This window comes from Electrophorus electricus, chromosome 8, assembly GCF_041902795.1.
Source record: "Electrophorus electricus isolate QZ-2024a chromosome 8, ASM4190279v1, whole genome shotgun sequence".
Classification (NCBI taxonomy): Eukaryota; Metazoa; Chordata; class Actinopteri; order Gymnotiformes; family Gymnotidae; genus Electrophorus; species Electrophorus electricus.
The window spans coordinates 9,099,694-9,124,769 of record NC_137504.1 but is presented as its reverse complement, the minus strand read 5'-3'; the positions used below and the strand labels follow the sequence as shown (position 1 = coordinate 9,124,769).

Genomic DNA, 25,076 nt, shown 5'->3' with positions numbered 1-25,076 from the left:
ACCTACCGAATTATGTGCATTATTTGCATTACTTTTTATTTTATATTATGGCAATTTAACATGATTTTAATCTTGGATGTATCTCATATTATCTAATCCAATTAGATTAGTCCAGAATGACGTGGGTAGACACGCTATTAAAGTTCTTGGCAAGATTTATTGGAAAAATCTGCTAAATTAAATTAAATAAAATTTTAAAGTTAGCATCTTTAAGGATGATATACATAGACTTAAGAATTTTATCTTCGAATTCTATCCCTTGCCATTTTTACGATTAGACATTATAAAGCCCGCCTATTTCAACCATAGTACATCTATAGGACCATCACTTGTCAGTGAAGGTAAACTCGGGCATCTGATTGGATATGGTGGAAAACAGGGTCGATCACACGGGCTCAACGTTTTCTAAAACCCTGCAAATATCGCACAAGGTTGAGAAAGACGGGATTTCCTGTTATACTGCTGAGCTGCAGAATTTGAGTTGAGGCGAACCAAGTGTCTAGTCAGTGTCATCTTTTTTGATTTCATGCCTTAGTCACGTAATACATTCTGTGCGTGTCCTAGACTACATCCAGAAGTAGCTAGCTAGCCAGTAATAAAAATGTCTGAATCCACGGTGGCTGATACTCGCCGGTTAAACTCAAAACCCCAGGATCTCACGGATGCTTACGGACCTCCGAGTAATTTTCTGGAAATTGACGTCTATGACCCCCAAACCATTGGAGTTGGACGGAATCGTTTCACTACTTATGAAGTCCGAATGAGGGTACGTTACTCTATATCGCTAAAATCTCTAGCTATAAATCTTATGGTGGTTAAGGTTCTCGCTATCTAGAATTTGTTTCGGCCTACCTGGCTTGCTAGATAGCTGATAGCTAGCTAGCTAGATAACTTGTATATAAACAGACTGGCGTTTGTTAATTATCGCTAGCTAGCTATATAATTATAAGTTTTGAACGGATGCAAGTATTTGGGGTTTTCGTTGTTTAATATAAACTGTAGCTGTAAATTTACAAAACCTCTAACATCACATAATATTGGCGTTTAGCAAAGTTAGCTAGCTGTGCACTGTTGGATTTTGATACTCCCATCCGGCTAATCCTAGCTAACGCTAGCTACTTAAACTAACCTTAGATATGGGCAAAATAGGATTTCGTTTTATTAATTGCTTGCTAGCTAGCTAGATTTAGTTAGTTAACTAGCTAACTTGGGTAGGTTAGCTTATTAGGTGACTACAGTAACCACGATACATACGGGCCAGCTATCTGACTAACCTAGGTTAGCTAACTTCGTAGCGGTTAGCGTCTATGCCTAATTTATTCTAACAATTTGTAGTAGACTAGTTTCCTACATTAACTAGCAATATAATTGGCTACCCTCAGATTTTGTTAATGTAGTGTGTGTGTGTATGCCTAGAATCATCTTCGGAGATAGATAATTAGTAATTGTGTGTAATGGCTGGCCTTGGGTATTGCATATATGTTACATCTAGCCACTTTTTTGTCGCACAGGAATATTATCTTAAACAGTATAATAGACGCTCACTGTAGTTCCACTCGGAAGGTCAGTGTACCCATCATTTTGGATTCGAGCACTCGAAGTGCGATTAAAAACTATTTGACAATTTAATGAAGTCTACTTCTGTGTTTTGCAAACAGACTAATCTCCCCATTTTCAAGTTGAAGGAGTCTTGTGTGCGAAGAAGGTACAGTGACTTTGAGTGGCTGAAAAATGAGCTGGAAAGAGACAGTAAGGTACGTAAGTGAACAGCTTTTTAAAAAATACTGCCATACGGTGATATGAAATGGGGATGGTGATAAATGTGTGAAATGTTAAAACATTTGGCCATTATCCGTATCACCTTCTACACAAAAATCAAGAAAAAAAGTTAAAATACTGCCCGACAACACACACAAGACAAATGCGGTTATAAAGATTTTGGGTTTAGTATTACTTGAATTCTTCACTTGTCTATTAATCTCCTATTTGCTAAAGATAAGGATGAGGGCTAATACACCCATGGAATTTGGATAAGATTGATTTAATGTCGGATCAATTTTTTTAAATTATCATATAACATCAGAATGCACTAACAATGAAAGTAATGATGAGTCAGGTAGTCAACCCGTTGTTTTGAACTCAACATATTTGTGACACTCCGCTGCTGCTACAGAGACTCCACAGTGGAGTGTTAAAAACACTGTTCAACATTACAGAGATGCCTCTGCTTGTTTAGGTTTGAATTCCTGCTAAATGTTGCTCGCAAAAAGGATTCATTGGCCATGTTCTTATTTGAAAAAAATCTTTCTTCTTAACTGACAGCCTAGTTAGTTGTAATATCACATAGCAGAAAGAAACACTAGCATTTTTATTTACATAAATTCCCTTGGCCACACTCTGACTTTATAGTTTGAAAAGATCCAGGTGCGGGATTGATTGCTTTCATTATAATCTTAACTTTGTACTTTGTGGGTTTTTTTCATTCATGTTGAAACATGCTCATGAAAATGCCTTTTAGATTGTTGTGCCTCCTCTGCCTGGGAAGGCATTGAAGAGACAGCTCCCGTTTCGTGGGGATGAGGGAATATTTGAGGAGTCCTTCATTGAAGAGAGGCGAGTTGGACTCGAACAGTTTATTAACAGGTAGCAGCCAATAGAACACTAAAAGTCTGGAAGGGATTTATGATGTGTTCATGTATAATTTAAGAAACATGACTGAGTAAATACGTTTGATTAGTATCTTGAGAAGGAGATGTTGGGCTATGTTATGCTGTACTTTTATCCGGTCTTTCCAGAATTGCTGGTCATCCCTTGGCCCAGAACGAGCGCTGTCTTCACATGTTCCTGCAGGAGGAGAGCATTGATCGGAACTACATCCCAGGAAAAGTACGGCAGTAGGGCTTTCCAAACCGGCACTTGGGGCGGGTCTTCTTTCTCCTGTTATCAACTTCTCTTTCCACTCATCTGCAAGCATTGCAGAGTAACATTTATTTTTACACCAAGTAAATCTAGATGCATCATAAACAATGCAGGACTTGAATTTATCAGGCAGATGTTTTGTACACGTGTCTGAGGTTTGTTCTTTACACACACAGTGTATTTGTTTTACAGCCAATGTACTACTTAGTGTGTGTATATTATATGATTATACATGAAAGCTGTAGCACTAATCAAAGATGGGTGGTTTATGTCTTTGTCCTCTTGGGTAGCTGGTGGTGTCTGTGCTGCAAAAAATGGATCGTGTATTCAAACTGAAATTCAAGTGCTTCCTTGTCCTTTAACAAATTTTGTAGTACATGATGCTTCATAGTCTTACAAAAATGGTTATGTTGACACAGTGGTCTCTGGTAATAAATTATCCATTTATTGCTGATCAAATATTTATGGACCTTATTAGAATTCACTAGAAGTATCATATGAGATTGTGAGCATTATAAGGGGCAAGTCTCCATAATGATCAGATGTAAAATTCTTAAGATTGATTGACTAATGGTATTACATTTACAAATTTAGGGTGGGACTTCACATTCAGTACACTAGTAATGAGGTAAAAGTATTGTTCGATGACCCTCAGCTAGGAGCATTGAGGTGCTACTTCGCACACAGGAGTTAATTGTGTGAGATTTGAAACACTGCTCCCTAGAGGACAAAGTGTTTGCTATCTTGGTAAAAGTTGTCCTGCCAAAGTAGTCATTTTCCTCAGAATGGCTCTATTTATGTTCTCTACCTGTGTTGATCAGTTTGTGCCTGTGACATTGGTCTGTAAATAAAGTATAACAAAAATAGTGAGCACTGCTGACTGGAGACTTAATGACCTAAAACAAATTGAGTACTGAGGTTTTTTTGTTTGTTTGTTTTCCTCTTATTTATTCTCTTTTCCATTTTAGGTATGAATGAAGTAAGTTTTGAGGTTTTCTTTACTATCAAAATCATAATGTTGTGAACTACTTTTGGGGAAACCCAGTATCTGCATGGATGCTAATTCTATGATTTTAATTCTCATGAAGAAATGCATAATCATACCCATACTTGCAGTAGACAACTTAATATTGGCCCCATTTTGTTGCTTTGCTAATTATTTTTGCATCTGCCCATCACATGCATATTGGTCACGATCAGTTAGTAAGATGACAATTGGTAATTATAGACCGCATGTCATGATTGCATGGTTCTTCAAAGTCTGCTGCATAATGTAACAGGTAAGTCAGTTTTGCTTATTGTTTTTGTTTTTTTTGTTTTTTTTCCTTGTTGTGTGTTTTGCACTGATCACACATTTGGTTTTATCACCAACTCATTTACAGCTCTACAGTCACCAGTTCTCTGTTAAAGTTTATAGTTTGGCAAATATGTACCATCCCAAATTCAGTCATTGCACTGTATCAAATTAAAGTTTAAAAAGAAATAGTATTATTTTACATAAACAGATGCATCAAAACATTCATAGTGCCACTAGTTTTAAGGTGTGGTAGGCCTCCTTGACCTGCACCAGTTTTAGTCTCCCACTGTTGTCATCAAAATGTCTACAATCACCAGTGCCATGTCATCATATGGTTTGCACTTGTATTCTCAGATGCTACTGCAAGACTAAGACACCTACTTCCCTTCGAGGACTCCCTCATCTGTGTGCCGTGTGTATATGCTTAGCACGCTCATTCAGGTGCTCTTAAAGAAGAGAGATACATGATCAATGAACCCTGATTTAAAGAAGAAAAAAAAACTGGCAATTAAAATCTAATCTTTTTGACCTGTAATTTTTTTTTTTTTTTTTTTTTTGAGATCTTTTATTGATAAAAGCCTAGCCAGCCAATAATGGTTTGACTAAGCTGTGCAAATATGCTATATTGCATGAATAATTGTGGGGTTTTATTTTTTTGGGGGTGGGGGGTGTTTATAAGTCAGAGTAAGGTCAGTAAGAGTGTGCCTTCAGGGCAGGAAAAAATGTTCCATAGTGAGTACCAGATGTATGCAGTGTTGTAAATTCAAGCTTCGCTTGTCATGTCAGACAGAAAATTGTTTTTTTCGTGTTCCTCTTTTGGCTTGGATGTCATGCATTTCAGAACAATTTACAAAATAGAAAATGACAGACAGTAAATTGGGACCATCCCTTGTAAAATCAGATGTATTCCCTTTCCCCATTCCATGTGCCATTTTATATATATACTTTTAAATTGCTCTTTTATCAAAACATTTACTGCAAAGGTTGGTTTTTGTTTTGTTTTGTTTTTTTTAAATACAAACTTCATATTTAGTTTATCTTGGTTTTACAACACTGCTGTTGGGAATGTACATATTCACTCACTGTGAAAATAATAAGATGGCACGTTTTCACATGTCTGTCTAGATTATTTCTGTTATTTTTGTCATATTGCTTATTCAAGACTGTACTATTAACCTGTTAAGTGCAGTAGTTATTTTCATGTATCCCTGTAATTTCTTCAAGTAAATAAAATTCCTTCTGCCTTCTTCCTTAAGCTTCTATTTCGTTTATTCTATTATTTCATTTTACTTTACCGTTGTAATTTTTAAGGTCAGACATATTTATGGTTCACAGGTTGTTTTTTTGTTTGTTTGTTTTTTCACAGATCACTGCTTCCCCCCCCCCCTCTTGTTTAACAGCAGGTGGCGTTTCAACTGTTTTAAGGTACGTGACTACACACCCATTATTTAAATCTAAGCATAAAATTGCGTTCGGGAAATTTACATTGAGTAGAACTACCTGGAGACAAGACGCAATATAAAGGCGGTTTAAACAGTGAATCGATACGTCTGTCAAATAGTTGCTTCTGTTAAATATGCTGTTCCTAACCAGTAGTTATTAGTGTTCCTTAGCTATCAACTGCTGTAATTAATTAAATATTTAAAATGTCGTCTCCTGTTTTACCACTTTCATTCTAACGGTTGAATATTAACCTACATGCATCTGGTGTATAAAATTAGTACAGCATTTAGGGGCTGGTTTCCATGACACTGGTTAAATTATACCATGTTTAGGGATTCACCACTAATTCATATTTAGCATTTTTCATTTTGCATGTAAATATTTACTCTTATTTCAAATCTGTAAAGCCAGAGACAAATTTCACAAGATTTTTCAATTTTGTTTTACTTGGCCACTGAAAGTTCATTTTCATTTGTAATATGCTGACATCATATTCAATGTTCACTCTTATTCTCACTCAGTTAGGTTTTAGGGAGCTTGATGTGAATTTGCGTGTTATGCATGATTGACACATGAAGCTAATGGGGATATTTTTGATGCCTATATAAACCGTGAGCACTGACCCTTCATTGATCCAAATCCCACTGAACTAAGATTACACTTGTTTTGTTTTGTTTTTTTAATATTGAAAATGTAATAGATGAGATTAAAGGATGTAAAGCTGTGCCCACTGATTTACTCAGGGGAGCTTTGCAGTTCAGTCACCATGACAAATTGGAGGAGATTAAATGAGACTCCAGTCTAAAAAAAAAAAAAAATTATTATTCTGATTATGTTTAAGCATTCAAATTTAGCAAGAATTGTTGTGAACCACTTTCCACTCTTTTGTTATCTTAGCATCATAAGACTTTCATTACTTTGTTTTGTTTTTTCTTTGCACAAAAGATTAAAAGCTCTCAAATACATAGGTTATCTCTATTATATGCAATGCCAACGAGTGGATGACCATTTTACAACACAGTAGGTAGCCCTCACATCGTAGAGGGTTACAAAGGTCAGAATCCTACATTGGTGTTTATTTTACTGGGCTTGGCAGTGAACTGGAGCACATACTATGTTACATTCCTGCAAGTCAGTTCATTACTGAACCTGAAATAAGTTGAAAGTTTCAAAAAGCGTCTTTGCTTTTGCTGGAATGCCACTCAACATGCATTCAGGCACACAAACTCAAGACAAATACACTTTTATAGCCACAAAAAGACATGCAACAAAGTAAACAGGAAAAAGTGTTTATTCATGAATTCTACAACAGAGGAGTCTGTCATTCTGGTGTATAAATAATGCACAATAGCAAAAGGATACAATGTATAACCACATTTAGTTATCACAGCCATAAACTGACAAAACAGTACAATCAATACATAAAGAACTGCCTGAATGGTAAAACCGATAAACACACTGAATTCAATCCATTACTATACATCAAGGAGTTTGTACTCTTTTTGGCATGAGTAGCTTTTTTAAGATCTGGTTATTTATATATGATTCATGGGGGCTTGAAAGTTCAGAGACCAGGTTAAACTGATCTTGAAGGGGCTGCACAATCTAACTCAGGCAAGTCTTTATCAGATTACTGAACTCTGCCATATTTTAGAAGGCTGCAATATATTAATAAGCCCTTTAACAATCACAGAATATTTTACTGTGGGGTCTGTGCATCTAAACTGATTTCAGAAATTAAACATGAGTGTTCTGTGGGTATTTTGATTAATCTCAATCTCAGCATTACCTGGATTAAATATGAACAATTTTGGTCTGGTCAATAAAGGCCAGTCTTTAGCCAAATTACATTGAGGGTTCACTGATATGTTTTTAATATCTTGCAAGGCTCATAACATCTAGAAATATAATCACAATATACTATTTTTGTCTATATATTGTAGCTATACACAGTAAGATGCTGTATGTTTTCTTCTGCAGCACATAGAACAACTAACACAACCTGAAATAAGTTAATTGTGCTATAATATTTCATTCTTTGTAATCCTTATCAGCCTGTGATGGCTGCCTTCACTGGTTTTTGACCATTTGCATGTTTGCACTTCTACATGTAATTTACATTTACATTCACAGCATTTAGCAGACACGCTTTTCTCGTCTAGAGAAACTTACAGTAGTGCTTAGTTGTCTCCATTAAAGAAATCCTGATGCTATTACAGGCCCAAGTATACCATTAAGATACAACCATATCAAAGAGAATATACCCAAAGAAAGGACATACTTTTTATATAGAGAATTAAGTGGAGGGCTGTTGATTTTTCAAGTGCCTTGAAGTAACTATAGATCATTCACTTGCGTCTTGAGCAGGTGTGCATTTGGCCTATATTCAAAGACCATAAGAGACTTGGACATACAAACAGGTAGTGTGCTAGTACAAAAAAAAGAGTCTTGAGGCATGTTTTCCCTGTCTCTTTAAGTTGTGGTGGTTCAAGTTGTGCTGTATAAAGAGTGCAAGAAATAGTGCAGGGTGAAACAAGCACTTTCAGGTAGAAGGGAGCAGGTTCTAATGTTCACTATGCAAATCTCCAGCAAGTGTAATACACTGAGTGGGCACTTAATTAAATATGGCTTCCATTTACATGAACAATTGTTGGTCATTGACAGCCTTTCCCATACCCTCATACGCACTTTCAATTCTTAAACTCGAACTGGAGCTTAAATATTTGAATAAAGGTCTAGCTAATATTCACTGACATGTCTATGTATAAACATATGCCTTTGTTTGCAGATTTACTGATATGTTACCTTCTTGTGTTATTCTCTATCCTTTCCTTTTCTCTGAGCTGTCCCTGCTCCTTCTGGGTGTAAGATACAGGTGGAGGTCAAGTGAGATTGGTCCTCCCTGCTCAGTTGTTCATTTCACTGCGAGTTATACTGTGTATGATTATGGATGTGACAAATAAACCAAACTTGAAACCAAACTTGAAACTTGTCCCTGGACCATTCCTTAACACCATGAAGTCTCTTGTTTACTGCATGCCTTATGAAGGAAATCCTTAACTGTTCCCAAATTGGTCCATGGCACACTGATACACTATTAATCACCAAATCTGGTTTTCTATTACGACTTGCACTCCCTACTGTCTCGCCTTTCAAAACCTTTGCCTCTGGCTTGCTGAATAGGGGCTTCGACCCGATCATATGTAAAGCTGCTTTGTGACAACAGTTGTAAAAAGCGTTATTTAAATAAACTTTGACTGATTGACTGATTGATTGATTGGTTTAAATGAGTAAGGTAGCGCCTAGGAGTATTTTTGCAATTTTACTTGATAGGGACAGCTTTCTTCTGTTATAATTAATTATTCTTATCTGCTTTAAATGGGGAAAAGTGCTGGTACTCCCCTTACTTGGCGTGTGTATCGGCACACTTGCACAGCAGAAGAACAACTATATGGTATTCTAAAATGTTAGATAGGTTAGCATAAAAAAAGAAAAGTCAGCTTACGGCAGAGCCTTTTTTAAATGTTATAAAGTTTATTACATTATTTTACTGATAGGTGTTTCTTTTTCTGGTTATCCCACTCATAATGGAAAGTTGCAGACGTACGGTTCTTATGAATGAGGGGCGGGACCAACGGAAAGACACGACCCCTTAACAAAACTGTGAGCTCGTGTGAGTGACTGCCACAATAGTCGGCGGTAGACAGAAACTTCGCTAGCTACCGATGTTAACTTAAAGATTCACCTAAGCTTCCAAACTGTATACTTTGTGCCCTTATCGATTTTTACTCAGGGATTTTATTAGCCAAGTTACTAACTTATACCGCGATCTTCGCTTGGTAGTCCTCTAGCTAGGTGGCTAGTTTCTGACGCAATCCTTCACGCGGATGGTGAGTATTCTGATCTGGTTAGCGAGGGTTAAATTTATAGAACACAAAAATACTAGATGCCAATTTGTTTGAATTAATATATTTTATTGTTTTTAATAAAAATAAAGTAATGAAAGCTGAAATTGTTTTATACGTGAATCCATGAATCCTTGCATGCGTTACTGTAAGATAGATTACCGCCCAGCAATAGGTTATCAAGCTATATTTATTTACCTAACTAGCTAGGTGGCTAGTTAGTAACATTAACTATAATTTGTACATAGCTAGCTAGCTAGATATCGGCAGATGTAACCATTTCTATGTTTGTTTAAATGCATCGTCAGGGTTTACTAAGACTTGTCTTGCATCATTCGGTAATATTACATCAGATATTTTGGTCATTGTATTAGCTAGGTTACCTATCTAAAAACATGACTGTTTAATTTATTGCCTTTGTAGACTACCTCTAGAACGCTCGATTAACGTTGGCTATATATATATATATATATATATATATATATATATATATATATATATATATATATATATATAAAAGCCAGGAAAAGTATGTTAGGTTTGCTACCTAGCTAGATAGTATTTATAGTCTGATATACTTATGATATTCGATATTTTTGTTTACAAAGAAATGCCTTTTAGCGTTATCTAGCTAGCTAGCGATATTTTTGTAATGCTGAACATCGCTGTCAAATGAAGCTCTGCTCATTGATGATGTATTTGGCTAGTTTGTACTTAGAGAATGATGGTATTTGTTTTCTTTAAAGTTCTTTGAATAAAACAAATTATATTTACTTGATATACATAAATTACTGCAGGATTTTCCAGGTAATGTGAACCAATACAATTAGCATGTTGACTCTTTGTTGTGCCCACGGATCTGTACTCTGGCGCCCTTTATGAACGCATTACAGGCACCAATTGGACATTTTGTTCGGTTCACGTGTGCTGTCATGAACCATCTCTGAGGGGCTGTTTAGGGCGAAATCAGTGAAACACACAGATATGAAAGACTTGCACATACATATTAAACATTTTCACATAAATAGCCTACTCTTTACATTTTAACATGATAACTTACATTTGCATATGCTTGCACTTTCTACGTATGTGCAAGCAGTGTGCGTGTGCTAGTGTTTTCATTGATTTCGCCCTAAACGGCTCCTCATGTGTGCGCGCGCAAGTGTTTCAACTATTTCACCCTAAACGGCCACTCATAATCATTACTGCATCCAGCCTTTTCATAACAATAAATAGCTGTGCCTTAATGCAATCAGAGAAATGAATTCTGCATGTAACATGGCACTAAGGGCAAATGGAGCGTGTGACTTAAAAATAGTTACAAGGCAATTTTTTTTTAGACCTGGGCAGCTTGCATATTTTTGTATGACAGGCTAAATAAACCTTAATCACAGTATGTGGGGTATTCAAGTGTATGTGTTGATAGACATTATCAACTCAAGTTTCCTAGTTTCCTCTATGATAGCTGCCTCCCACATGAGTCGAGGGCTGGGTAACCAAACATCAGTAAAATGGTCTGACTCCATTTGGTATGAAATGGACTCTGAAAAAGCTAGTTACTGTGAGAATTTCATAAATCCCATCATGCAGAGTGACTGTAATGAGATTATTTACCTTTTATGTACCCTGCTATGCAGTGTTGTGCATGCCTGTGTTCAAGCACCCCTTCCTTTTTATGGGAAAATGTGTACTGGAAACTGAGAATTACAAATTTCACTTTAAAAGGGCATCTTGCTACTTACTGGTTTCAGACATGGTTGGCAGATATTAGAATAAACTACAAAAAAAAAAAACTTTAAAAGTAAAACTGGATAAGAACAGTTTTACTTTTAAAAATGGCCATAATGTAATGTAAAAACAGACAAAACAAACCAAGGATCTACTCAAAGGCTTCTGTTTAAGAAGGTTAGCAAGTTGGTCTTTGTAATCTGCTTAAGGTGCATTGCAACATTTATTTTGAGAAAAGCCCTGTGACTCATTCTGTGACATTACTCACCCATTCATATGTGTGCCATTCTCATTCACTTGAAGCAGGCATCTAGGATACATCTTTCAGTACACTTAAGTGAACAGTTTCAGAGCGTGTAGTGTAGTTCTATATAGTTAATGGAACATTAGCAAAAGCTTTCAGTTAAGTAAAAAAACTGAAGTTAAGTTAAAATAAGTTTGTGTTAATCATTAATGGGTTATTGGAAAGTATTGTTGAACAAGTAAAACAAGGGAGTTCATCTGTGGTTGCAAAGAGTATCACAGACACTGTAACAGAACTTTCTCATGGTCAGGTTCGACACTGAAGGTATTGGACACGTATATATGGCCTAGGTGGAGACCACAGGAAAGAGAGTACAGTTGGTCCCAGGTGAGATGTGCCCTATATCCCTGGGAACAAAACTTTCTACCTTTCTGAGAGCCCCATATACACTGTGCAGTTAGTGCTGAGGGCCTACCATTGGCAGGGTGTTTCTCAAGGCCATGAGCTGCTTTGTACTGCCTTTCTTGTGATAGCTACATAAGCAATGGAAATAATCCGCCATTAAAGGATTTAAACAGCAGAATGTAGGCCAACATATTTTTACATAATGTATGTGATGTTTTGAGGATTGAGTTTTTAATTGTTGATTTTTTTTTTATTTATTTTTTTTACACTGTGTATTATTGATTGATTGCCAGACTGATCTTGATCGAACCTTTAAGTCCCATCAAGTGTTCTGCCAAGAGAAACACTCCATTTTTCAGATAAAAGCATCTATTTTGGCCTCTCCATTGTACACTGAATTGCAGGGATGTTTTTGTTGCCTTTTTCCAACTTTCATCTTTGTACAAACTGTCTTTGATCTACAGACACACAGTACAAACATGATACTGTACAAGACATTCCACAACCTTTTTTATCAACCCATTTTTAGCATACCATTGAAGCTGTTTAAGTTTTCACATCCTTATCATGAAGAAGGTCATGTTAGGTTTTTGTTTATTTAATTGATCTCCATCATCAGATAGGAAGTCAGATTTTAGAGCGTTTTATCTGTGTTTTGACAAATCTTTGTTGTACCTTTCCCCCCCCCACGTTACATTTTTCATAGTCCTACTTCTATGGTTGAATCTTGAACCCATTGCATAGCCAGTGTTGGACTGTGTCTGTAGCTGCTGCCATACAAGGTTGAACTGTGTCCCTGTCCATGCTTAAGCTGAAAGAATGACACAGAAATAAGTTTTACTGCCTGTTGTAATTGTGACCACAAAGAACCTGATGATCTTGGTAAGGAACTAGACACTCGTACTCTAATGTAAATATTTGAAAAGAGTTGAATTAATGTACTGACAGTAAAGGGAATTCTGCAGCTGTGCTGAATGCTTCTTCTTCACATGTCTTGTCCTTGAACTTTCATGTGAAAAAAAATATTGGTTCAGCTGCCTTGGTTTATATTATCATCACAGAGTGTTTTTACATGGCTTCTGATAGCAGTATCAAAGCCTGAAGCCTTCATGCAGTTGTTACAGTTCTTGCTGGTCAGATATTCATGTTGAAAGTTTATACCATACAGTAGAGTTTATTTCTGTTGCAGGTTTCTCTGACAACATTGCCAGATTTGCTTTTGTTGAGTTCATACATTATTTCTCATGATGGGGCATCTTTTTGGGCTTTGTGTACATGAGAGTATGGTACCTATTAATTGTTTATTGTTTCTTATTTTACCTAGAGCAGTTTGTTGAATTTGATGTGTATAGAGTCTGAAAAAATGGCTTATGAAAAATAAGTTGATAACATTTTTATCAAAAAAAATGCTGTTCTTATGGTGTAGCATTGCCCTTAATAAAATGATGTAATCAACATGATCTCACTAGAGATAAGAACCAAACATTTGAGCAGAAATTTGAGCAATGGTGAACTAAAAACTAATTGTTCTGTGGGAATGATTAGCCGCCTGATCCATGGTGTGACATGCCCGTCCATTTGTGGTTGGAATTCCAGGAATCACAAATGGCTCTGAACTGATTAGGTACAGGCACAGCAGGCCTGATCATTCATGTACTAACTTTTCCAGTTACGTAAATAACCAAAAATGCAGTTTTTCATGTATCACCACATAGTCATACAGCATAGTAGCTGCCTCTCGCACACACTCATCTAAATTCATTTGTATCTGTGTTTTCTTCTCACCAGGTTTGTAAGCCAAACTTTGCTTCGAGAGATTCATCCCTTGGATAACGGGCATCTCCACTATTTCAAGAACATCTCAACTTCATTCATCTTCTGCAGTCAGTCATGGTGGACAAACTGGCCATAATAGGGCGCGCTCTGTTGCGTCGTCGTATTCTGGACTTCTCGCCCGAGGAGACCCGCTTTGCCCGCTGCCTGTCCACTCTTGACCTGGTGGCTTTGGGCGTGGGCTCTACACTTGGAGCAGGGGTCTATCTGCTGGCTGGGGAGGTGGCGAGGGAGAAGGCAGGCCCTGCTATCATCCTCTGCTTCCTGGTGGCAGCTCTCTCCTCCATGCTGGCAGGACTTTGCTATGCTGAATTTGGTGCTCGAGTCCCTAAGACAGGTTCAGCATACCTGTACAGCTATGTTACTGTGGGAGAAATCTGGGCTTTTATCACTGGCTGGAACCTCATCCTCTCCTATGTCATTGGTGAGTCTGTGAGGTTGTGCCAACCAGTACAGCCAGCTCAGGAATGCAGTACTAATAGATATGAATTGTCATTCAGGGTTGTAGCTAAAGAACTTCTTTCAATCTTTAGGCACAGCCAGTGTGGCTCGAGCTTGGAGCTCCACCTTTGATAACCTGGTGGAGCAGAAGCTGTCCAACTTCTTCAGGTCCTCTATGTCCATGAAAGTTGAGAGTTCTGGTGTGCTTGCTGAGTACCCAGATCTTTTCGCTCTCACTCTTATTTTGCTATTGACTGGTAAGCAAACCATTACCCTGGAAAGATAAATCTTTTATGAAGTTTTTTCATCTTAAATAGAGTGAAGATAATTAAATGTTTGTATAAGCTTACAACAGACACTGTGTAATTACAAAACATTTAAGTTTTTCAGTTAATCATTTATTTTATTTTTTATCTTTTATTCATTTGAAATATAGTCAAATCTGAAAGGCAGAGTGCATTGGGAAGTACTGTTTACATACCTGTAGTACTGTTTGCATTAGTATAATTTTCTTAGGTGATTCTTATTATTCAACACATTACATTTATTGAAAATATTCTGGTGTGATCCTATGAAATTAAAAATACTGCTATAATGGCATATATTTCATTCAAATGAGAATGTATGGTTTATGATATATATATATATATATATATATATATATATATATATATATATATATATATATATATAATATAAATCTATATATCTATATCTATTTTATTTTTATATATATAGATATATAAAAGATATATAGAGATTTTTATATATATATATATATATATATATATATATATATATATTTATATTTATTTTAGTGTATGTATGTAAGATATGAAGATTCCAGGTGAGTAACTGCATTGCACTGCAGTAAGATGTGGATATATTCAAGATTGCAATAAAGTACACAGAGTTTCCAGAAAATACAGGAAACACATACACAAACAACAAGAATAAAATGGCTTCTACAGGCAAAAGTAAATATTTAGTGTCACCTCCCTTGGCACTAGGCACATTTTGAACTCTTCTGTGCAGATTGTCCTGATGTTTTCTGAAATCTACTGGTACAATTGCATTCAGCTTCCAATCCATTTAGGTTTAAGAGAGCCAGATTGCTGCTATTGCTCAAGTGTGCGGAGAGGTCACACTAAACACTTGCTACTGTATCCTATAGAAGCTGTTTTTTTCTGATACTTTTTAATACTGCATACAAATATCCTGTGTTTTCTGTTTAGATTCTAATAAAAAGACTAAGAAATAATTATATATCATCTCATGGTGGCCTAAGACTTTTGCACAGTACTGTTTATATAAAAATGTGTATGTTGTAATCCTCTTTGACAGGTATAACATAATTTTAAATATTTATTTTATTATTAGTTTCTTATTAACTAAAACAGTCCTGTGTATTTTGTACAAGTGTAATATGTGCTGAGTAATAATGATGGTATACTAGTAATTGAATAATTTAGCAAGTCCTGATTTTATTCCTGTAGGCCTGCTTGCTTTTGGTGTGAGTGAGTCTGCACTAGTGAACAAAATCTTCACTGGGATCAACCTGGTGGTGTTGAGCTTTGTCATTATATCAGGCTTTGTAAAGGGCAATGTGGCAAACTGGAACCTCATTCTCCATCAGTTTATGAATGATACCAACATCACAGCACCAGAGTAAGTTCAGCAAATTACACTCTTCGGCACATGTACTGTTGATTAATTTGGAGTCTTTTATTAGTACTGAGCTAAAATGTTCTTAATTTGTTGCATGGTCCTCATCCTAAAGCTTATTGTTTTCTTTCTGTTTTCAGAGAGGTGGAAAACTTGTTTGGCAGTGGAGGGTTCGCACCATTTGGTTTAGGCGGCATTCTGTCTGGTGCTGCTACTTGTTTCTATGCCTTCGTGGGTTTTGACTGCATTGCTACTACAAGTATGTGACTTCATCCTCATCATTTAAGCAGGCTAATTAATGGACACTAACACTATCTTTCTTCTCTGTTGTTTTTCTTTTGTCAGTCACTTTATTACTTGGAATTACTGTGCATGGGTTTCATGTGTTTTACTTTAACCCTGTTTTGCTATAGGTGAGGAAGCCAAGAACCCCATGCGCTCCATCCCTGTGGGGATTGTGACTTCTCTTCTCATTTGCTTCTTTGCCTATTTTGGTGTGTCGGCTGCGCTCACACTCATGATGCCGTATTACAAGCTCAACACACAGAGTCCTCTTCCTGAGGCCTTTAGCTATGTGGGTTGGGCACCAGCCCGCTACATAGTGGCTGTGGGTTCTCTCTGTGCTCTTTCGACCAGGTGAGAAAACTGCCCTAAGGATTTGCCTTTGCAAGCAAAGGAAATATTTTAAAGCAAAGGTTGTCTAATTGTGTATCACATCTGATTGTTTCGTGTTGTAAGGACTGTAGTTGTAGCAGTGAGGTTTACTGTTGTGTGTCTTCTTTCTTTAGTCTGTTGGGCTCCATGTTTCCTATGCCGCGAGTGATTTTTGCCATGGCAGAAGACGGCCTCCTATTCCGTTTTCTCTCCAAGATTAACAAGCGCACCAAAACCCCAGTTCTGGCCACTGTTGTGTCCGGCATCATAGCAGGTGCAAAGAACTTTGCTTGCCTGAACCTTTACCTGCTGTAGCTACAGTGCATTGACTACAATTTGGTAATGTATTTAACTCTAAGTTGATCTTCTGTCTATTGTAGCGCTCATGGCTTTCATCTTTGACCTGGCTGCATTGGTTGACCTCATGTCAATTGGGACATTGTTGGCATACTCTCTGGTGGCTGTGTGTATTCTCATTCTCAGGTATATGAAATAATTCTCAGACACTCTGTTCACCTCCTACATTTTAAAAGTTGCGTATCCCAAATGGCTGATTTGTCTCTGAGCAGGTACCAGCCTGGCATGCTGAACTCCTCCAGCCAGAATGAGAAGCTTGTGGAGCTGGTAGGAGGTGAGAAGGTGGCAGTGTCTGGAGAAAGTGAGGATGAATATGGCCTGGACTCGGAGCATCCTCTCCCCCATCAGGAGACCTTCTCCCTAAAACTACTCTTGATTCCCGCCAAGGACACTCCAACTCAGCTATCTGGAAATATAGTGTATACCACATCTGGCATCATCTGTAAGAATTATACTTTTGTATTTGCAGATTCACCTAGTAACAGTCCAGTGTGCTGTTTTACAAAATATATCAACAGTATAAATGGAGAAAAAGAAGTTACATGTGGTTGCTTTGAATAGGTCATAATAATAATCATTAATTTGAGTAATTTAGTATTGGTTATGCCAGTCATAGCAACTGTTAGATCATGAGGTTGTTCATTTTGAATCAGTATTGGCTAAAAGTTCAGACTGTGTACTGTGTCCTTTACAGCACTGCTCATCACTCTGCTGTGTGTGTTGCTGGCTGTGTGTTTGGAAGAGCTGGTGGCAGGCCAGCCTGTGTGGGTGGCTGCATGTGTCACTCTGACTATGCTCTGCTTTATATGCGTCATCATAATCTGGAGGCAGCCTGAGAACAACGAAGCACTCAGCTTCAAGGTACCTTATGAGCATAGTTGGGCTGTTACAATGCTGTAAGTGAGCTGTTATTTGAATAATGTTCCTGATAAAGAAGAAGGCAGTGTAGCTACTTTTTAAACCATATAATGTGGAAATAGTTAACTTTAACTTTAACTTTATTCATAATTTTATTCATCAGGTTGCTTAGTAGTGCTAATAAATGCTACACTTAATTTTCTTAAGTTCACAATTTTATTCCATAAACGCATGTTGCTGCTTTTTGTTTGTTGGTTAATTTGGAAAGTTGGAAGTTTGCTCAAGAAAGATACTGGCTGCTAGCAAAACTAAATTGTTTGCAAGTGCAAATTTTGTCTGACACTCTTTTGATTGTTATAATAATAATTGTTATTGTATTCTAAATAATTATGAATAATCATTAATTAATTTGATATTAACAGAATAGGTAACATAATGTATCTTCAACACTCACACTAACCCTAGCTAGTTACAATGAAGATTCTACAGTATCTAGTTACATTTTTCTAACTGATGGCTTTGTGGCTGCCCTTTTATTTATATGGTACCTTGTACCCTAGTTTAACTACACGTTTACAGTAGCCTGGCAAATGTTCATGGGATGGTTTTAACTATGGTGAGTGTACACACCAGAGTGTACAGATTTGTGATTATTATTCTCTGAGGTACTCTTAAGGTTATAAGCAATAGCTGTAATAACTTGCATGTGAAATGCGGACAAAAGAGGAATTACTAACAATGCAGATGTATAAATAAATAAAAAGATGTCCTCATCAAACCAGCATAACTCCTTAGTGTTAGTCTGATATGAATGATATTCTGATATTCTTCTGTAGGTGCCCCTTCTGCCTTGGCTGCCTCTGTTCAGTATATTTGTCAACGTCTACCTTATGATGCAACTAGATTCTGCCACGTGGTGCCGCTTTGCGGTGTGGATGGTCATTGGTAAGCAGTTCCCTCTTAAGCTATTTCTGTCCAGTACTGTAAGACTGTCCCCTCTCCATTCCCTTTACTCATGATTTTTGTGTTTTATTTTTAAGGCTTCTCAGTCTACTTCTTCTATGGGATCTGGAACAGCACAGAGAACCAGAACACTAGCCAGCGGAAATGCAAACAAAAGAAGAACCCTATTTACTTAGGAGTCAATGAGAGTGAGGTAGATGGTATTTCTCCCTGATAAAGGGTGAAGTTTGGTATTTTTTTTCCAATAAGTACTATAGCTTCCTAGAGAAAACAACAGCAAATTAATTGTGACGAATGTAAAAATATAAAAGATCCTGACTGTAGATATTTTTTCTAATGCTTTATGTAAACAAACCTAGACTGTATTTGAGTAGTTAAGTAGTTATGGCCTAAGATAATTTACTAAAAAACAATACAGAATTTTGACTTGATGATGGTTAGTAACAGCCAATGGTCATTATGCATCATACAGAGCACACTGGCCTTGTGTGCTGAAGTTGTGAAGCTGCTATACTGTAGAAGCCAGTGTCTACTATAGAATCAGCCAAGGCTATACAGGGTATTTGTAAGCATGTGGCGATGACTTTTTATTTTCATTATTTGGCCATGTCACACTGTTAGTTCGTAGCACAGCTTTTCAGTTGCTAAAAAGTCTGTAATGGCTTCCACCCTGTGGCTTCTTGGTGTAAGGCTGTGAAACATTACAGTGTCCTCTTGTGGTTGGTGTGCATAATGCAATGACAACTTCAAAATAACACCTAATTGCTAAAATTGGCCATCACATGTTTACATGTGAAAAGAAGCATAATGATTTAAGTTGTTATTGGCACACTAAAAATGAATATGCAGAGATCTAGTGTTGGAAGTTTTTATGTTTTCATCTAGTATTGAAGTTTTCCATGTGTATGCATTTCATGCAGTACTGTGACTAGATTTGGTTAAACATTTCATTTTTTGTTATCAAAAACACACAACCCCATCAGCATCTTTGTATAGGTGGCTGGGTGTTTTGAATGTGAAAGAGAGACTGAGGCTGAACATTCTCTGTTCTTCTAAATAGTATAACTCTTTGATTAGTCTTTAATGCCTGTTTTTTTTTTTTTAAATGATGAAGTGTCTCACAGAACAGAGCAGGTGTGTAACTGAGTTCCTAGTGGTACATGAAGTCATAGCAAAAACAAAGAACTAAGGCTCAAGTACCAGTTTAAACCTGTTTAAAGCTGAATTTTAGAAACCTTGTGGAATTGAAACCAATAAGTTACTGTTTATTCTTTCAGGTATTTTGTGAGATTTCGGTATATGAAGTGTATGTGTATGTATACATCCATACATGCACAAAAACATTTACACAGTCTTAAACACTGCATATTGCATAGGACCCCTGTTACATGATTTTAAACTCTTCTTAATTTGCTTTACAGTGTTGTAAAATAACATTAAAACCATCAAAGAATTGGTGCAGAATGACTAAAGCAACGATTAGTCTCAAATTAATTGGCTATAAATGGTCTTTATGGTATGAACTTATGGACCATAAGTGGATGGAATGGGGGGTCTCAAGTTTTTTAGTTTCCATTGAAACTTTTTTTTCCCCCATCTGTATTTTGTAGAATTTTTTATGTAGTGGAGTGAGAATTTACTGCTGTATATATGTATCGAGCTGTGGTAATAACATTTAGTTTGTTAAAATTACTATCATTTCTGCTATTATGTATTACTTTTGCTGGAAATGTGTTTTTGTATAGTTTCATGGTCTTATTTGTGTGTGTACAATATGAAATTCTTTTATTTACATGTTCTATACACTTGTGTCTGCTTCCGGGCTTTATTTGACAATTTGGAGGTTTGTCTCCAATGGAAGTGCCTGAAGGTAAAAGACCCTGCTGGCTGGTAGGTGTCAGCTCTTACCAAGTCACATGACATTTGAGATTCACTCAAAACCTTTGCATAGGTGTTCTCTTTAAGTATACTGTAATTTTAATATATATACTGGATTTTTTTGTCACTGGATTTTTTTACATTGTAAATATACATGTCATGTAAAATGGAGCTGTATTTTCAGTGGTTTTTTTAAAAATAAAATCATTGTTTAAATGATGTAATGCTATCAGTCATTTTCATAATTTTCTTCTAGATTAACTGGTTTAATTTAAAAGTGTACACCTAAATCAAACCTTTCAAATCATATTTTATTGGTATTACATTTCAGCTTTCTTACAAGATCAATAAATACATAGTTAAGTCATTTCAGCTTGTTAAATGACAATGTATTAGTCAAAAGATATTTCAGCAGCTACGCCTCAAGTGACGTGGTATATAGGAAAGAGTTTCATTCTGAGCATTCAAAGACTTGATTCAAAATGAAAAATGTACTAAGGGACATGATCCTAAAATAAATGTTACTTATGTACTTATTTTTTAAAAGAATACATCAAACTGTCATATGCTCAAGTGTAGTTTATTAACACCTTTTTACGCTTTTTTACATCTCAAAACTAAAACTTCAAAATGACTACTGCATTAATTAATAGTCAAGGAGTGGTAAATTAACAGAATATGAGTATTTGAGGCCTTCAAGAATAACTTCTATGAACAAAATTATTTGCTAAATTAATTTAACCCAATGAGTGAGAGAGCTTCCATATAGGGGAAAGTAAGAATTTCCAAGTGAGAAAACTTTCATATAGGAGAAAAGCATGTGGTCATAACTTCAAATTGGTGCTATATATGGGTATAAGAACATTAATGTGTAAAGCTTACTGGATATTTTTAGGAGTGGTGACCAAGGATATGGCTTATGTAAAAAAAGACAAGGCTCTTTAACTGTTAGTCAGTTCACATTCCCATAAAATTATTAAATAAAATGTGTGAAGAAGAAGATGCTAATCATGTAGGACACAATGCATTTGTTGAAGAAAATTAAACCAGTTACACCAATGTTTTCATTTGCATGGTTCTCCCTTTCTATATCCCACAGTCATTTTTATTAGAGGGGGCAGTATATATAATTGAATTTGATTTGTGAATTTTGCTTCTGTCTTATTTAAAAAAAAAAAAAAAAAAAAAAAAAAAACAGGGTCAAGGAGGCAATGCGTTCACATATTCAAGCAGAAAAAACTGGGTCAAGGAGTCAAGGAGGCAATGCGTTCACATATTGTAGCAGTCTTAACCCTTCCACGCTTCCAGGCTGCTTTATTCCATGCAGGGGCCAAAAAAGCCCATGTTTTAATGTTCCAAAGTTCATTGCTTTGCAAAGTGGGGCTCTTATTCGGTTTAAGATGACTTTTGCACATAGTCAAGCACTGCATTTGTCTTGGAAATGGGAGATGGGTCTCCCTAAAGTAAGCATAAAAAGAAACCTAGAAGAAGTGTTTTAAAACAGATCCTTGTGATTAACAAATTGAACTGTTACGTACTACTGTGGTCAGGAGGTCACTGATGGAGAAAGAGCAGTGCGAGATGCCAAGCTAAGGGAGCACAATATGACTGGGTTTGCAGAGGAGGTATGTAACACACCTGTAGCACTTCAGTCAATCAACAAAAGCAGCGGCGGTCACTCTTGGTCACTTCTTCAGATGAGTGCACAACATTGGGCACGAAGCCACTCTTCACACCCTCCCAGCCTTCCTGGATGGTAATGTCACCCCGTTTAACGAGCTCAAAGATGTCACGCGTCAACTCAGTGAAGGCCCTCTCCACGTTGATGGCATCACGTGCCGACGTCTCCACATAGCGCATGCCGTAGGCGGCCGCCAGCTTCTCGGCCTCCTGCTGGCTCACCTGCCGCTGCGGCTCCAGGTCGCACTTGTGGCCCACCAGCAGAAAAACAATACTGTGGGGTTGCACATGGCTGCGTGCCTCATCCAACCACTCATGAACATTCTGGAATGAACGACGATTCGTGATGTCAAAGAGCAGTAGGCCGCCCACTGAATTGCGGTAGTAGGCCCTGGTAATAGACCTAAAACAGGCACATTGAGGGAAAGAGAAGAGGAGAGCCATAATTGCACAAGTCAAAGAACGCAATGACAGGGGTTCAAGACAGCAGAATTAATAAGCCAATGGTGGTGCAAACCCCTGTATAAAGGAACAACGGGCTAAAAAATAAGTAAACAGCTTATAAGATCACAGGGTGCGTATGTCTGGCTTTCCTCAGGCATTATTTCATTTAAGTTTATAAGCTACAACAGAGCCTGGACAGCCACAAATGGTACCCATAAAAGATCGTGAAATATCATCAGACATACCTGAATCTCTCTTGTCCCGCTGTGTCCCAGATCTGAAGTTTGATGCGTTTACCTGGCTCTATCTCCACCAGACGGGAAAAGAAGTCTACTCCAACTGTGGGATCAGACACTTGGGCAAAACGACCCTCTGTGAAACGTCTGATAAGACAAGACTTCCCAACTGTTGAGTCACCAATGACAATCAGTCGGAACTGGTACAGCCATATAGCTTCCATATCTCATGAAATCTACAAAAGAAGGAAGGTAAAAATCTGTTTTTAATTTTATATATATATATATATATATATATATATATATATATATATATATATATATATATATATATATATATATATATATATATTATAATATAAATTTATTTACATTGAATTATATTAAATTACAGACTATATCTATATTTTAAAATGGCTTGCATAAATAGTACCCTTCTACCACCATTAACAAGTAAAGTCTTGTGATAAAGGTCTCAATAGTCTTTCGTCCGTTTCCGTAGCCTACTCTGTGTAATCTACACAATTCCTTTTTCAGTTTTACCGTCAATGGCCATGATAGTGATAGTGAGGTTTATACACCGGAATCTTACTGCAGTTTAGCGGTATTTTTTATGGATCGGTATTTTTTATGGAAGCTAATGAAAACAAGCCAAACCGCAGTTCTGCGAGCATTAAAAGTGCTAATTTATGAATCGTTGAATCACTACCGTTAAACGCAGTGCTATTTGGTGAGTAGCTAACGCTTCATTGTCCGGTGCATAGCATGGCTTCCCTTGAAAAACAGGAACTTACTATTACATTTTAATACAAATCGTTTGTGCTTTTCTTGAAGTAATCTATTAAGCAAAAACCGTAAACGCGGCCTTTACATGCCTGTGGGCCAGACATTACACAAATAAAAACCTCTCTGTTAACGTATTCGATGAAGTAATAATAGACTGTTTACCTCAGGTAAGCTTCTCAGTGTGTTGCAGTAGCAAACCCCATGGTCGTCATTGTCTTTCAGTCAGGAAAATAAGCAGTGCAGTGACGTTCTCAAGCGAAGCATCCAAGCGCACCCGAACAGGTTTGTTAGGAATAATATGCAACTAGTTTCCGGGTGCAAAGAACAACTAAGCGCTACAATCGTTTAAGAGGTGTTTGTTAGTAACGTTTTCTTTACAAATCACCAAAGTTGTTTGTAGAATCGTATGTCCAGTCTCATGATAAAGGATGAAAAGATGTTTGTAAAATCTGCTGATGAAATGGCAGTATGATCAGCATCATATAGCCTGACTCGTCCCTCATCAGTACCATTACCATAAGACATATGGTAAAGGCGCAACACAGTAAGTCGAGCGATGTGTTAGTTCCATTTGACTCAATTCACTGCCCTCATATTAGGGGTCATTAAGGACATGGGAGGTACTTTGCCAGCCGTCCTACTACAACGGCGGTCGTCTACCAGCTTGACTGTATAAGAAAAGGTGGCCGAGGCACTGTCCAGATGGGCGAATCAATAAAGAATCATTTAGGCCTGTGGGTTTCCATCTTGTGAATCTTTGTTAAATTGTGTTGAATAGTAAATGCATGAAAGCGATTCAACAACAACAACAAAAAAAAAACCCTGATTTATTAGAAATGGGAGAAACTAGGGTGGTATATGTTGGACTACCTGCATGCAAAACTTCTATATTTATTCATTGTACACACAGAGACCCCAAAATGTAGCCTAATTTACAATTAGGCCCACTTGTTGTTCAGCCATAACAATTTACTCCTGCTTGATTTTTTTCTTCTTCTATTTTTTTTTTTTATATATAGATGTTGAACATCATCATCTTTCCAAACAGGCTAGCTTATCACCTTAGGTCACAATGTCTTCACATTGGAAAATGTATCTTGAGCAGGCTCATAAATCAAACATCAAGGGTGTTTACTGCTACATTCATTATCACATCTGCCATGTTTCAATAGGAGCCTTTTGCAAGTTAAACAGCAACGTCGCGCTAATTCAATACTTTACATTTTGCGTTCATTATCTGTTTGTACACTATTTGGTAAAGTGTTTTATTATTTATATAATAATGTAATGGTTTAAGTACATTACTTATATGAACTGCTCAATGTGTAAATACCACGTTT

The 25,076-nt window shown here is 36.8% G+C and overlaps 3 protein-coding genes across 7 annotated transcripts; 2 read left to right on the top strand and 1 right to left on the bottom strand.

Annotated features, from left to right (window-relative positions):
* Window positions 1–384: 384 nt before the first annotated feature.
* snx12 (sorting nexin 12) lies at window positions 385–8,640 on the top strand. Of its 3 annotated transcripts, XR_014124825.1 has the most exons (6): window positions 395–766; window positions 1,659–1,754; window positions 2,519–2,643; window positions 2,796–2,886; window positions 3,888–4,199; window positions 4,571–5,466. XR_014124825.1 is itself a non-coding variant. In XM_081718922.1 (5 exons), the coding sequence occupies exons 1-5, from the start codon at window positions 602–604 to the stop codon at window positions 5,736–5,738; spliced, it is 633 nt and encodes a 210-aa protein (XP_081575048.1). In that variant the 5' UTR covers window positions 385–601; the 3' UTR covers window positions 5,739–8,640. The 3 variants fall into 3 exon arrangements, 2 of the variants coding, with proteins under 2 accessions (XP_081575048.1, XP_026860641.1); XM_081718922.1 differs by lacking the exons at window positions 3,888–4,199; window positions 4,571–5,466 and adding an exon at window positions 5,583–8,640 and having other exon boundaries at window positions 385–766; XM_027004840.3 differs by lacking the exon at window positions 3,888–4,199.
* Window positions 8,641–9,311: 671 nt separating this feature from the next.
* Window positions 9,312–20,809, top strand: slc7a3a (solute carrier family 7 member 3a). Of its 3 annotated transcripts, XM_081719742.1 has the most exons (13): window positions 9,315–9,549; window positions 11,847–11,923; window positions 13,730–14,198; window positions 14,308–14,472; window positions 15,712–15,883; window positions 16,021–16,139; window positions 16,294–16,516; window positions 16,669–16,808; window positions 16,915–17,017; window positions 17,104–17,333; window positions 17,586–17,752; window positions 18,586–18,694; window positions 18,790–20,809. In XM_081719742.1, the coding sequence occupies exons 3-13, from the start codon at window positions 13,832–13,834 to the stop codon at window positions 18,924–18,926; spliced, it is 1,932 nt and encodes a 643-aa protein (XP_081575868.1). In that variant the 5' UTR covers window positions 9,315–9,549; window positions 11,847–11,923; window positions 13,730–13,831; the 3' UTR covers window positions 18,927–20,809. The 3 variants fall into 3 exon arrangements, with proteins under 3 accessions (XP_081575869.1, XP_081575868.1, XP_026861234.2); XM_027005433.3 differs by lacking the exon at window positions 11,847–11,923; XM_081719743.1 differs by lacking the exons at window positions 11,847–11,923; window positions 17,586–17,752 and having other exon boundaries at window positions 9,312–9,549.
* A 345-nt stretch (window positions 20,810–21,154) lies between these two features.
* Window positions 21,155–24,229, bottom strand: rab39ba (RAB39B, member RAS oncogene family a). The gene is made up of 3 exons (XM_027003752.3): window positions 23,899–24,229; window positions 22,960–23,186; window positions 21,155–22,673 (listed from the first exon to the last, which is right to left on the bottom strand). The coding sequence occupies exons 2-3, from the start codon at window positions 23,172–23,174 to the stop codon at window positions 22,247–22,249; spliced, it is 642 nt and encodes a 213-aa protein (XP_026859553.1). The 5' UTR covers window positions 23,175–23,186; window positions 23,899–24,229; the 3' UTR covers window positions 21,155–22,246.
* Between the last annotated feature and the right edge of the window lie 847 nt (window positions 24,230–25,076).

Coding starts and splice junctions, on each gene's coding strand:
- slc7a3a (XM_027005433.3), top strand. CDS start 13,832: ATGGTGGACAAACTGGCCATAATAGGGCGCGCTCTGTTGCGTCGTCGT. Junction 17,018..17,103: donor GTGTGTATTCTCATTCTCAG/GTATATGAAATA, acceptor GTCTCTGAGCAG/GTACCAGCCTGGCATGCTGA. Junction 17,753..18,585: donor ACGAAGCACTCAGCTTCAAG/GTACCTTATGAG, acceptor ATTCTTCTGTAG/GTGCCCCTTCTGCCTTGGCT.
- snx12 (XM_081718922.1), top strand. CDS start 602: ATGTCTGAATCCACGGTGGCTGATACTCGCCGGTTAAACTCAAAACCC. Junction 767..1,658: donor CTTATGAAGTCCGAATGAGG/GTACGTTACTCT, acceptor TTTTGCAAACAG/ACTAATCTCCCCATTTTCAA. Junction 2,644..2,795: donor CTCGAACAGTTTATTAACAG/GTAGCAGCCAAT, acceptor CGGTCTTTCCAG/AATTGCTGGTCATCCCTTGG.
- rab39ba (XM_027003752.3), bottom strand. CDS start 23,174: ATGGAAGCTATATGGCTGTACCAGTTCCGACTGATTGTCATTGGTGAC. Junction 22,674..22,959: donor GCGGGACAAGAGAGATTCAG/GTATGTCTGATG, acceptor TGCCTGTTTTAG/GTCTATTACCAGGGCCTACT.